The following is a 13,268-nucleotide window of genomic DNA, read 5'->3' on the forward strand; positions in this document are numbered from 1 at the left end:
GGTAATATCTAGGTTATTTTAGCTGTGTTACTACTCTACCTAGTTTTATAGAGATGGGTGTCCAGGTTATTTTAGCTGTGTTTCTACTCTACCTAGTTTTATAGAGATGGGTGTCTAGGTTATTTAAACTGTGTTACTACTCTACCTAGTTTTACAGAGATGGGTGTCTAGGTTATTTAAGCTGTGTTACTACTCTACCTAGTTTTATAGAGATGGGTGTCTAGGTTATTTTATCTGTGTTACTACTCTACCTAGTTTTATAGAGATGGGTGTCTAGGTTATTTAAGCTGTGTTACTACTCTACCTAGTTTTATAGAGATGGGTGTCTGGGTTATTTAAGCTGTGTTACTACTCTACCTAGTTTTATAGAGATGAGTGTCTAGGTTATTTAAGCTGTGTTACTACTCTACCTAGTTTTATAGAGATGGGTGTCCAGGTTATTTTAGCTGTGTTACTACTCTACCTAGTTTTATAGAGATGGGTGTCTAGGTTATTTTAGCTGTGTTACTACTCTACCTAGTTTTATAGAGATGGGTGTCTAGGTTATTTTAGCTGTGTTACTACTCTACCTAGTTTTATAGAGATGGGTGTCTAGGTTATTTAAGCTGTGTTACTATTCTACCTAGTTTTATAGAGATGGGTGTCTAGGTTATTTTAGCTGTGTTACTACTCTACCTAGTTTTACAGAGATGGGTGTCTAGGTTATTTTAGCTGTGTTACTACTCTACCTAGTTTTATAGAGATGGGTGTCTAGGTTATTTTAGCTGTGTTACTACTCTACCTAGTTTTATAGAGATGGGTGTCTAGGTTATTTTAGCTGTGTTACTACTCTACCTAGTTTTATAGAGATGGGTGTGGCGGTGAACTCTCTCTTGATGCCGTTGAAGCAGGGCAGAGTATCCTCCAGCTCACAGCATGTCTGCCAGGTAAACTCTGATAGCCATGGCACGTCAGGGCTCTCTGGATGATCCTGATGGGGGAGAGGGAGGGAGAGAGAGAGAGCCAGGGGGGAGGGAGGAAGAGAGAAGGAGTGGTGTGGTAAAGGAAAAATTGATAGGGTGTTGGAGATAGAGGGATGCAGAATGCGAGGGAGGAATGTAGATAGAGAGAGAGGGGAGAGGGACGGAGGAAGGGAGAGGAGAGGAGGAAGGGAGAGGGGACAAAAGATAAGAGAAGTGGAGTGGACAGAGAAGCGAATGGATAGATAGAGAGGGGGTGTGGAGAGGCGACAGAAGATAATGATAGATAGAGGGGGGGTGGAGAGGAGAGGAGACAGAAGAGGAGGGGAGGACAAGGGGACATTGGGTATTACGTGGAGACCCGAGGTGATGGATGGAGAGAAGATGAGGTGGGGGGGGGGGTGAAGAGAAGATAAGCAGGGGAGGACGGAGGAGGAGCAGGACATCATTTTAATGAGAATGGTCCCCCAATGGTTTAGGATCCCAGTTTCAGACAAAGATGCAATCTTTCCCCTGTTTAAATAACGACATATAGAGAGAGACTAAACCACCCATTAGATATAGAGTCATTGAATAATACATTCAGCAATCTACGCTTGTCAGAACTCTTCTAGAAACCCTGCTCTAGAGAAAGATTACGAAGTCTGTGTCCCGACACACTGTTCTCAGGCTAGTTTAGTGTATGGCACACCTTATGGTTAGAGTTAGAATTGGGGAGGGTTAGCTGATCCTAGATCTGTGTCTCTGGAGACAGCTAGGTCATAGATTACACACAGACACATGGAGACATCAGTATTCTACACACAATCACAGGTTACAGGGGACTCTCTCCTTCCTTTCTGTTTCTCTCTCCTGCAGAGCGGGAAAGAGGCTGACAAGCCCTCTGGTATACAGACACTCTTAATTAGGAGATTTAAAATGATGCATTCCTAATGGGCTGAGTAAAGACTGCTGAGGGATAGAAGAAGTGGGAATCATTGTCTGGCTCAGTACATATCTTCATTTTAGGGAGAGATTCCAGACAGCCCTCACATAGACCAGAGACAATTGACAGTTCATCAACATTTATGTTGTGCTGCATATTACAACAAACCTGAGCCCTCTTTCTGGTTTGAGTTTGAACAGTAATATGATTAAATAAGGGGCTGAAATATAAACTATGATTGGGGGCTTGAAATTCTTCCTGTGATTTGCTAAGAGCTCACATATCTATCCTTTTTGACAGGCTTAGAGTGGACACTAGTTGCCTTTAATTGGCTGACAGTGGACGATAGTCCCATTTGATTGGCTGACGGGCCAGTCAATCAACCTGACTACCTTGTCAAGGGGGGGCGCTCCTCGCAGGAAGTGCTGCCACTCTGCGTCAGAGACCTCGCCATGCTGGCGCATGATGTCCACACAAAGCATGAAGCTGTAATAACAAAAATATGAATCATCATCATCATCATCATGAATTTATTTGTATAGCCCATTTGATACCCAGAATGCAGCTTAAAGAAAAGGTCAAACCCCCTTTACCTGTAGATGGTCTTGTGCTGCTCAAACAGGCCGCGGGATACGTTGGTGTAGCTGGTGAGCAGGGTCTGGTCCAGGAGGATCTGCAGGCGCTCCTCCAGAACACTGCTCTTCTCTGATATCTCTATGGTGGAGTTAAAGAGCTACAGGGAGGGGGATCAGGGAGAGCAGGGGAGAGGGAGGAAGGTGGGGAGGAGATGATCAGGGGAGAGAGAGAGGGAGGGAGGGGGTGATTGGGGAGACGTGAAGATGCCCCACTGTGAATGTTGCTGATACACTATGACACAAAGGGAAAAACAACATTGCTGATTTATGAATGTCAGAGAACCAATCATTCTCGACCACAGTGACAGAAAGGTCACCTGTTTGAAGTACTTGAGGGAGAACTGGTACATGGGGTCTATCTCAGAGAGGCTGGCGATGACAAAGTACATGACGGAGCCTCGTGTGGCCACGGGCCGGTAGCGCTCCCTGGCCGCGTTGATCATCAGCTCTGTCGCCTCAGCCTCCTCCAAACGATGCTTAATGGCCTCTGACGTCACCTGGAGAGGGAGAGAGCGAGAGAGAGAGAGAAAGAAAGGGAAACCGACACAAAGACATTTGAGGGACAGGAAGAACACAAACTAGGCCTACAGACAGATGGTTAGAAAGTCGACCACACCTGACAGTTCAACAATCCTACTGTCTACCCCCATGACCCCACAGTGACCCCTGACCTTTGACTCCTGCAGGGTCTGCACCAGCTCCTCGTTGTCCAGGATGTTTCCCTTGGAGTTGAAGAGCAGTTTGAGGATGCGGTCCTCGATGGCCTTCAGCTGGTTGCGGTCGGCGTTGATCCTCACAATCAGCTGGTTCCTCTGTTCCTCCAGGTCAGGACGCTCCAGACGAACCACGTCACTGTGAGGGGAGAGAGAGAAGGAACGCAAGTCAACCACTCGGTCATACCACAAGAAAACCACACACACACAGCCTGAACCCCTTTAATGAGGAGAGCGAGAGTCAGCGGGGAGAAGAGGTGTGTTGTCTACCTGAGAAGCTGGTCTTCCAGACCAGACTTGGTCACAGTGAAGTTGATGATGGTCACTTTGATACACACCTAGAAAACAGGGGGGTGAACACACATCAACAACCAATCAAATCAGACCAACCACTAATAATAACACACTAACCAGTATGAGCTTCAGCAAACGTCCACTTCAGTTATTAATGAATCCTAGCAGTTGTCTCTGTATGTTAGACTATCTATCTGTGACACCTGTGTCTAGACTGTACGCTGTGTGTTAGACTATCTATCTGTGACAGCTGTATCCAGACTGTACGCTGTGTGTTAGACTATCTACATTGGGGCAAAAAAGTATTTAGTCAGCCACCAATTGTGCAAGTTCTCCCACTTAAAAAGATGAGAGAGGCCTGTAATTTTCATCCTAGGTACACTTCAACTATGACAGACAAAATGAGAGAAAAAAAATCCAGAAAATCACATTGTAGGATTTTTAATGAATTTATTTGCAAATTATGGTGGAAAATAAGTATTTGGTCACCTACAAACAGGCAAGATTTCTGGCTCTCACAGACCTGTAACTTCTTCTTTAAGAGGCTCCTCTGTCCTCCACTCGTTACCTGTATTAATGCCACCTGTTTGAACTTGTTATCAGTATAAAAGACACCTGTCCACAACCTCAAACAGTCACACTCCAAACTCCACTATGGCCAAGACCAAAGAGCTGTCAAAGGACACCAGAAACAAAATTGTAGACCTGCACCAGGCTGGGAAGACTGAATCTGCAATAGGTAAGCAGCTTGGTTTGAAGAAATCAACTGTGGGAGCAATTATTAGGAAATGGAAGACATACAAGACCACTGATAATCTCTCTCGATCTGGGGCTCCACACAAGATCTCACCCCGTGGGGTCAAAATGATCACAAGAACGGTGAGCAAAAATCCCAGAACCACACGGGGGGACCTAGTGAGTGACCTGCAGAGAGCTGGGACCAAAGTAACAAAGCCTACCATCAGTAACACACTATGCCGCCAGGGACTCAAATCCTGCAGTGCCAGACGTGTCCCCCTGCTTAAGCCAGTACATGTCCAGACCCGTCTGAAGTTTGCTAGAGAGCATTTGGATGATCCAGAAGAAGATTGTGAGAATGTCATATGGTCAGATGAAACCAAAAGATAACTTTTTGGTAAAAACTCAACTTGTCGTGTTTGGAGGACAAAGAATGCTGAGTTGCATCCAAAGAACACCATACCTACTGTGAAGCATGGAGGTGGAAACATCATGCTTTGGGGCTGTTTTTCTGCAAAGGGACCAGGACGACTGATCCGTGTAAAGGAAAGAATGAATGGGGCCATGTATCGTGAGATTTTGAGTGAAAACCTCCTTCCATCAGCAAGGGCATTGAAGATGAAACGTGGCTGGGTCTTTCAGCATGACAATGATCCCAAACACACCGCCCGGGCAATCGAAGGAGTGGCTTCGTAAGAAGCATTTCAAGGTCCTGGAGTGGCCTAGCCAGTCTCCAGATCTCAACCCCATAGAAAATCTTTGGAAGGAGTTGAAAGTCCGTGTTGCCCAGCAACAGCCCCAAAACATCACTGCTCTAGAGGAGATCTGCATGGAGGAATGGGCCAAAATACCATCAACAGTGTGTGAAAACCTTGTGAAGACTTACAGAAAACGTTTGACCTGTCATTGCCAACAAAGGGTATATAACAAAGTATTGAGATAAACTTTTGTTATTGGCCAAATACTTATTTTCCACCATAATTTGCAAATAAATTCATTAAAAATCCTACAATGTGATTTTCTGGATTTATTTTTCTCATTTTGTCTGTCATAGTTGAAGTTGAAAATTACAGGCCTCTCTCATCTTTTTAAGTGGGAGAACTTGCACAATTGGTGGCTGACTAAATACTTTTTTGCCCCACTGTATCTGTGACAGCTGTGTCCAGACTGTAAGCTGTGTGTTAGACTATCTATCTGTGACAGCTGTGTCCAGACTGTAAGCTGTGTGTTAGACTATCTATCTGTGACAGCTGTGTCCAGACTGTAAGCTGTGTGTTAGACTGTCTATCTGTGACAGCTGTGTCCAGACTGTAAGCTGTGTGTTAGACTATCTATCTGTGACAGCTGTGTCCAGACTGTAAGCTGTGTGTTAGACTATCTATCTGTGACAGCTGTGTCCAGACTGTAAGCTGTGTGTTAGACTGTCTATCTGTGACAGCTGTGTCCAGACTGTAAGCTGTGTGTTAGACTGTCTGTGACAGCTGTGTCCAGACTGTAAGCTGTGTGTTAGACTCTGTGTGACAGCTGTGTCCAGACTGTAAGCTGTGTGTTAGACTGTCTGTGACAGCTGTGTCCAGACTGTAAGCTGTGTGTTAGACTGTCTGTGACAGCTGTGTCCAGACTGTACGCTGTGTGTTAGACTATCTATCTGTGACAGCTGTGTCCAGCTGTGTGTTTAAAGGGAGTTGACAGACTGATTGTGCTTTGCTGGGCCCGGGGAATAGGTCTGAGACTAGCACCGGCCCTGTGTTGTGGGACTGAAGAGTGCTGGAGCAGGCTGATAGGGCCTTCAAATGGCAGCAGGCGCCGCGCCCGTAGGCTGGGTGAACTAAGGGGCATGGCTGTCTGGCAGGTGGGCAAGGCTGTTCACAGCAACCACCCATCTTCATGGCCTGTGCCAGGCTGACAGCTCCCTGTGTGAGCCAACTGCTACAGTGTTCCTAGTGCCAACGTTTGGCATGGAGAGAGAGAGGGCAGGGTGTGTGTGTGAGCGTCTAATGTGGTTATTTTATGTTTTTTGTGTGGTTGAGAAACAGGTGAGAAACCAGACGCTTTACTACAGTTATTGTAAACATGTATGTATTCCTTTCAATTGGTCGGCATTGGTTTTGACAAACTAAAAAGGAAATACCAATTATTCTGAGTAAATTGCTCTGGGGTGAAACATGATCCATCTGGTACTGAGGCAAAGCAAACATGACCCATCTGGTACTGAGGCAAAGCAAACATGACCCAGGCCATATTAATATAGACTGAAATGGACTGCATTCCAAAACTGCTGGGTAGAATAAATCACTAGCCAGTCAGGTTTTTTACCAGTGTTTGTCTGAAGGCTGGTGCTAATGTCAGGTTGTGTGACCCACCTCAGGCAGGTAGTGGGGGTTGGCCATCTTGGTGGTCATGTAGAACCTGAATTTCTTGTTGTAGTCAATGTCGGAGTCTCCGAGGCGGATGAGGGTGCGGCCGCCCGCCACAAACGTCTGCTTCAGCAGGATGGGCTCCAGAGCCGGGTCCACAGTCTCCTTCAGCTACTCACACACAACCAGGACACAAAATGGACGTCACACTGGTCAGTTTTACCATTCTTCCTATTCCAAGTCAACTCACTCAGGTCTGTTTGCTAACTCTAGACCCAAAATGGAGGTTAGAGCTGTCCCCTGAGACGAATCTCCATGGTGAACCGTGACCTACAATGGCTGCCATAGTACTGACCTCCTCCAGCAGTACGGGCATGCCCATGCGGATGGCGTTCTCCAGGGTTCGCAGGAAACCAGAGTCGGTCAGCTTGATCACCTTCAGACCGTTCTTGGTCTCCTTGGAACGGATCCAACGGTTGGCCTGGAGACGCACCAGACACAGTTACATAAAGCATTTTAAATGAGGGATCATTTGTTTTGTTTCAGGTAGGTTGTGATTGTGTAGCTAAATCATCTCAATCCCACAAGGGACAGAACTTCCATATTGTCCCTTTAAAGTATTCATGTGACCACCATTGAGGGGTCATGAAAATTCCTCTCATACCAGAAAGTCACTATATTGCCCATGACACAGGTGTCAAACTCATTCCATGAAGGACCGAGTGTCTGCAGGTTTTCGCTCCTCTCTTGTACTTGATTGATGAATTAAGGTCACTAATTAGTCAGGAACTCCACACACCTGGTTGTCTAGGGCTTAATTGAAAGGAAAAAACTAAAACCTGCAGACACTAGGCCCTCCATGGAATGAGTTTGACACCCCTGGTGATTCTTGAACCCGGCAGGTCAGAATCACTCTCATCGACATGAATGAAAACTGACAAACAGAACTGCACTACATTTGAGTCAGTCGACAGACAAGCCGTGTGTGTGTGAGTCTATTTGTGTGCGTTTTAGACGGTCTGCGCCAGCCGAACAATGAAGTGTCCCCATGCTAGGCTGTCAGCAAGCCTCCCTGCCTGCTTAACTCCCTGTCTCTCCCCATCTCCATCGCGGCCTGTGCATGGCAGACAGAACCAGTCAACAGACCACTCCCTGGGGCAGCGGCCCAAAGAGAGGAGAAGGAGAAAGAAACAAAAGATGACAGGAAGCAACATAAGAGGTGTCAGGGGACTGGAGCTAAGAGTCAAACTACAGAGTGGCCAAGCGCGTGGAGTAAGTGTGTGTGTGTGTGTGTGTGTGATTACAACACAGAGAGAGTGGGAATAGAGTTAGTGTCTCAGGGCTGTTGTCTCCGTGGTGATAAGGGAATAGTGTTAGATTGTCAGGGCTGTTGTCTCCTGTTGTGGCCTTGTTCCAGGCTGGGAATGGGAGTCATGGTTTGTTCCAGGCTGGGGTCTGGGAATGGGAGTCATGGTTTGTTCCAGGCTGGGAATGGGAGTCAGGGTTTGTTCCAGGCTGGGGTCTGGGAATGGGAGTCATGGTTTGTTCCAGGCTGGGAATGGGAGTCAGGGTTTGTTCCAGGCTGGGGTCTGGGAATGGGAGTCATGGTTTGTTCCAGGCTGGGAATGGGAGTCAGGGTTTGTTCCAGGCTGGGGTCTGGGAATGGGAGTCAGGGTTTGTTCCAGGCTGGGGTTATGGAATGGGAGTCATGGTTTGTTCCAGGCTGGGGTCAGGGAATGGGAGTCAGGGTTTGTTCCAAGCTGGGGTCTGGGAATGGGAGTCAGGGTTTGAGCCACAACACAGTACAACACAACTGTTATTTTAGCAGATGTAGCCACAGAAAATAACTCTGGGCATCAGAGCCAATACAAGAATAGAGAAAAGTACAACTAGAAATACAACTTGACAAGTAGCGTATTACAAAGTATAACATGAATAAATATTTGCAACACCATCACATATAAAGGTACCTGTGATTAAAATATGTGTTATAGAATCTCAATCAAATATATAAATACGACTGAATCCAGAAGAGATGAAAAGTGTGGTAATACAAATACTTCTAATTGATTGATTGATTCATTGATTGATAGATTGATTGATTAAATGATTTAAGACAAAAATCCCTGACTTGCTGTCGGCTGGGTCACCTGATCCTGAGGGTCGATCATGAGTGGCCAGCGGCGTCCACGGGTAACCAGGATTCCATTCTCAGTGGAAACGGTGTCCCGGGGCAACCCCTCGGCGTTCCACAGGCGGATCTCATAGGGGTCGCCCAGGATGTTGATGAGGCTGAAGCTGGCACTGATGGGGATGCTCAACTCCTGGCATCGCACAATCCACTGGTCTATCAGCTACACAGACACACACACGTTTATCAACAATCAGAGCCTTGTATATTCAGGATGAATGAACATTCCCAAATCATCTGACTCCATAACCATCTGCCATTACAGAGACAGTGGTAGTATTGACAGACAGTACAAAGACGGTGGTAGTATTGACAGACAGCACATAGACAGTGGTAGTATTGACAGACAGTACAGAGACAGTGGTAGTATTGACAGACAGTACAGAGACAGTGGTAGTATTGACAGACAGTACAAAGACGGTGGTAGTATTGACAGACAGCACATAGACAGTGGTAGTATTGACAGACAGTACAGAGACAGTGGTAGTATTGACAGACAGTACAAAGATGGTGGTAGTATTGACAGACAGCACATAGACAGTGGTAGTATTGACAGACAGTACAGAGACAGTGGTAGTATTGACAGACAGTACATAGACAGTGGTAGTATTGACAGACAGTACAGAGACTGTGGTAGTATTGACAGACAGTACATAGACAGTGGTAGTATTGACAGACATCACATAGACAGTGGTAGTATTGACAGACAGTACAGACACAGTGGTAGTATTGCCAGACAGTACAAAGACAGTAGTAGTATTGACAGACAGTACAGAGACAGTGGTAGTATTGACAGACAGTACAGACACAGTGGTAGTATTGACAGACATCACATAGACAGTGGTAGTATTGACAGACAGTACAAATACGGTGGTAGTATTGACAGACAGTACAGAGACGGTGGTAGTATTGACAGACAGTACAGAGACGGTGGTAGTATTGACAGACAGTACAAATACGGTGGTAGTATTGACAGACAGCACATAGACAGTGGTAGTATTGACAGACAGTACAGAGACAGTAGTAGTATTGACAGACAGTACAGAGACAGTGGTAGTATTGACAGACAGTACATAGACAGTGGTAGTATTGACAGACAGTACAAATACGGTGGTAGTATTGACAGACAGCACATAGACAGTGGTAGTATTGACAGACAGTACAGAGACAGTAGTAGTATTGACAGACAGCACATAGACAGTGGTAGTATTGACAGACAGTACAAATACGGTGGTAGTATTGACAGACAGCACATAGACAGTGGTAGTATTGACAGACAGTACAGAGACAGTAGTAGTATTGACAGACAGTACAGAGACAGTGGTAGTATTGACAGACAGTACAAATACGGTGGTAGTATTGACAGACAGCACATAGACAGTGGTAGTATTGACAGACAGCACAGAGACAGTGGTAGTATTGACAGACAGTACATAGACAGTGGTAGTATTAACAGACAGTACAGAGACGGTGGTAGTATTGACAGACAGTACAGAGACATTGGTAGTATTAACAGACAGTACAGAGACAGCGGTAGTATTGACAGACAGTACAGACACAGTGGTAGTATTGACAGACATCACTTAGACAGTGGTAGTATTGACAGACAGCACATAGACAGTGGTGGTATTGACAGACAGTACAGAGACAGTGGTAGTATTGACAGACAGTACAGAGACAGTGGTAGTATTGACAGACAGTAAAGAGACAGCGGTAGTATTGACAGACAGTACAGAGACAGTGGTAGTATTGACAGACAGTACAGAGACAGTGGTAGTATTGACAGACATCACATAGACAGTGGTAGTATTGACAGACAGCACATAGACAGTGGTAGTATTGACAGACAGTACAGAGACAGTGGTAGTATTGACAGACATCACATACAGTGGTAGTATTGACAGACAGTACAGACACAGTGGTAGTATTGACAGACATCACATAGACAGTGGTAGTATTGACAGACAGCACATAGACAGTGGTAGTATTGACAGACAGCACATAGACAGCGGTAGTATTGACAGACAGTACAGAGACAGTGGTAGTATTGACAGACAGTACAGAGACAGTGGTAGTATTGACAGACAGCACATAGACAGCGGTAGTATTGACAGACAGTACAGAGACAGTGGTAGTATTGACAGACAGTACAGAGACAGTGGTAGTATTGACAGACATCACAGACAGTGGTAGTATTGACAGACAGCACATAGACAGTGGTAGTATTGACAGACAGTACAGAGACAGTGGTAGTATTGACAGACATCACATAGACAGTGGTAGTATTGACAGACAGTACAGAGACAGTGGTAGTATTGACAGACAGTACATAGACAGTGGTAGTATTGACAGACATCACATAGACATTGGTAGTATTGACAGACAGTACAGAGACAGTGGTAGTATTGACAGACATCACATAGACAGTGGTAGTATTGACAGACATCACTTAGACAGTGGTAGTATTGACAGACAGTACAGAGACAGTGGTAGTATTGACAGACATCACATAGGCAGCAGTAGTATTGACAGACAGCCAGACAGACCCAGTGGGTTGAGGTGAGTGAGAGCCATTAGGCCAGAGTGCCAGTGTGGGCAGGGAGTCTGACACAAGGTCTGGCTCTCCGTCTGGCCCGAGGGAGAGAGGTGGGCACAGACACACTGTCTGGAACAGGCAGGCTTCACTGGGTTTGGCTCCAATAGTGTACGGAGAAAAAGACTGCAATTTTCAGACGCAGGGCGCAAACGTAGAGTACAGTATATAACACAGTGAGGAACGTGTATAACGTTACATCTCTATAGAGGCCATACATACCAGGTGTCTCCAGGCCAAGGAGAAGCTATGTAGTTTAGAATGGTTATAATGCAACATACCGTGGTAGGTTATAGTGAGAATTAGCGGGCTGTATATTTAGGATGTACCAGTTGTCTATAGTGCATTGTGAAGGCTCCGTAGTACGCCACGCAGGCTGCAGCGATGAAGACGTTTCCCACCACGTTATGGATCTCCTGTTCAAACAGTTCAATGCTCTCCTGCCAGCGAACCTGCTCATCCCCCAGAGCTGCTGTCAGCTTCCCTGCACGGCCCAGCCTCGCCTCGGTCAGAGCCATGGTCTTAGCTGGGGGTGAAAGGGGGGATACGGTAAGGGGAGGGAGAGGGGAAGGAAAGTGAGGGAGAGGATGGGAGGCAGAGAAAGTTCATGAAGCAGACAGCACACAGAAGAGATTACAGTAGATTAGTCCTGACATGTTCCTGGAACTTGGGTTTGTCTTTGAAAACATTGTGGGAACTTTAAGTGCCAACATGATGGAAATCATGTGCCAAAATCTGTCAAACTCAGTCTTACCCAGACCCTCCTCTCTAACTCTTACCCAGACCCTCCTCTCTAACTCTTACCCAGTCCCTCCTCTCTAACTCTTACCCAGACCCTCCTCTATAACTCTTACCCAGACCCTCCTCTATAACTCTTACCCAGATCCTCCTATCTACCTCTTACCCAGACCCTCCTCTATAACTCTTACCCAGACCCTCCTCTCTAACTCTTACCCAGACCCTCCTCTCTAACTCTTACCCAGACCCTCCTCGATAACTCTTACCCAGACCCTCCTCTCTAACTCTTACCCAGACCCTTCTCTCTAACTCTTACCCAGACCCTCCTCTCTAACTCTTACCCAGACCCTCCTCTCTACATCTTACCCAGACCCTCCTCTATAACTCTTACCCAGACCCTCCTCTCTAACTCTTACCCAGACCCTCCTCTCTAACTCTTACCCAGACCCTCCTCTCTACCTCTTACCCAGACCCTCCTCTATAACTCTTACCCAGATCCTCCTCTCTACCTCTTACCCAGACCCTCCTCTATAACTCTTACCCAGACCCTCCTCTCTAACTCTTACCCAGACCCTCCTCTCTACCTCTTACCCAGACCCTCCTCTCTACCTCTTACCCAGACCCTCCTCTATAACTCTTACCCAGATCCTCCTCTCTACCTCTTACCCAGACCCTCCTCTATAACTCTTACCCAGACCCTCCTCTCTAACTCTTACCCAGACCCTCCTCTCTACTTCTTACCCAGACCCTCCTCTCTAACTATTACCCAGACCCTCCTCTCTAACTCTTACCCAGGCCCTCCTCTCCTCATCTTACCCAGACCCTCCTCTCTAACTCTTACCCAGACCCTGCTCTCTAACTCTTACCCAGGCCCTCCGCTCTACATCTTACCCAGACCCTCCTCTCTACATCTTACCCAGGCCCTCCTCTCTAACTCTTACCCAGGCCCTCCTCTCTACATCTTACCCAGACCCTCCTCTCTACATCTTACCCAGACCCTCCTCTCTAACTCTTACCCAGGCCCTCCTCTCTGACTCTTACCCAGGCCCTCCTCTCTACATCTTACCCAGACCCTCCTCTCTAACTCTTACCCAGGCCCTCCTCTCTACATCTTACCCAGACCCT

The 13,268-nt window shown here is 46.5% G+C and overlaps 1 protein-coding gene across 1 annotated transcript in view; it reads right to left on the reverse strand.

Moving 5' to 3' along the window:
* The window catches only part of dnah6 (dynein, axonemal, heavy chain 6), a 168,135-nt gene that overhangs the window by 32,535 nt on the left and 122,332 nt on the right, over positions 1–13,268 (reverse strand). The window contains exons 48-57 of the mRNA XM_038999073.1: positions 11,735–11,931; positions 8,772–8,975; positions 6,977–7,102; positions 6,628–6,792; positions 3,503–3,570; positions 3,191–3,371; positions 2,837–3,016; positions 2,478–2,617; positions 2,277–2,370; positions 835–970 (exon numbers count right to left, since the gene is read on the reverse strand). Coding sequence (XP_038855001.1) covers positions 835–970; positions 2,277–2,370; positions 2,478–2,617; positions 2,837–3,016; positions 3,191–3,371; positions 3,503–3,570; positions 6,628–6,792; positions 6,977–7,102; positions 8,772–8,975; positions 11,735–11,931 — 1,491 coding nt within the window. The remainder of the gene's footprint in view (positions 1–834; positions 971–2,276; positions 2,371–2,477; positions 2,618–2,836; positions 3,017–3,190; positions 3,372–3,502; positions 3,571–6,627; positions 6,793–6,976; positions 7,103–8,771; positions 8,976–11,734; positions 11,932–13,268) is intronic.

The sequence above is a fragment of the Salvelinus namaycush genome, chromosome 8 (assembly GCF_016432855.1).
Source record: "Salvelinus namaycush isolate Seneca chromosome 8, SaNama_1.0, whole genome shotgun sequence".
NCBI classification, from domain to species: Eukaryota; Metazoa; Chordata; class Actinopteri; order Salmoniformes; family Salmonidae; genus Salvelinus; species Salvelinus namaycush.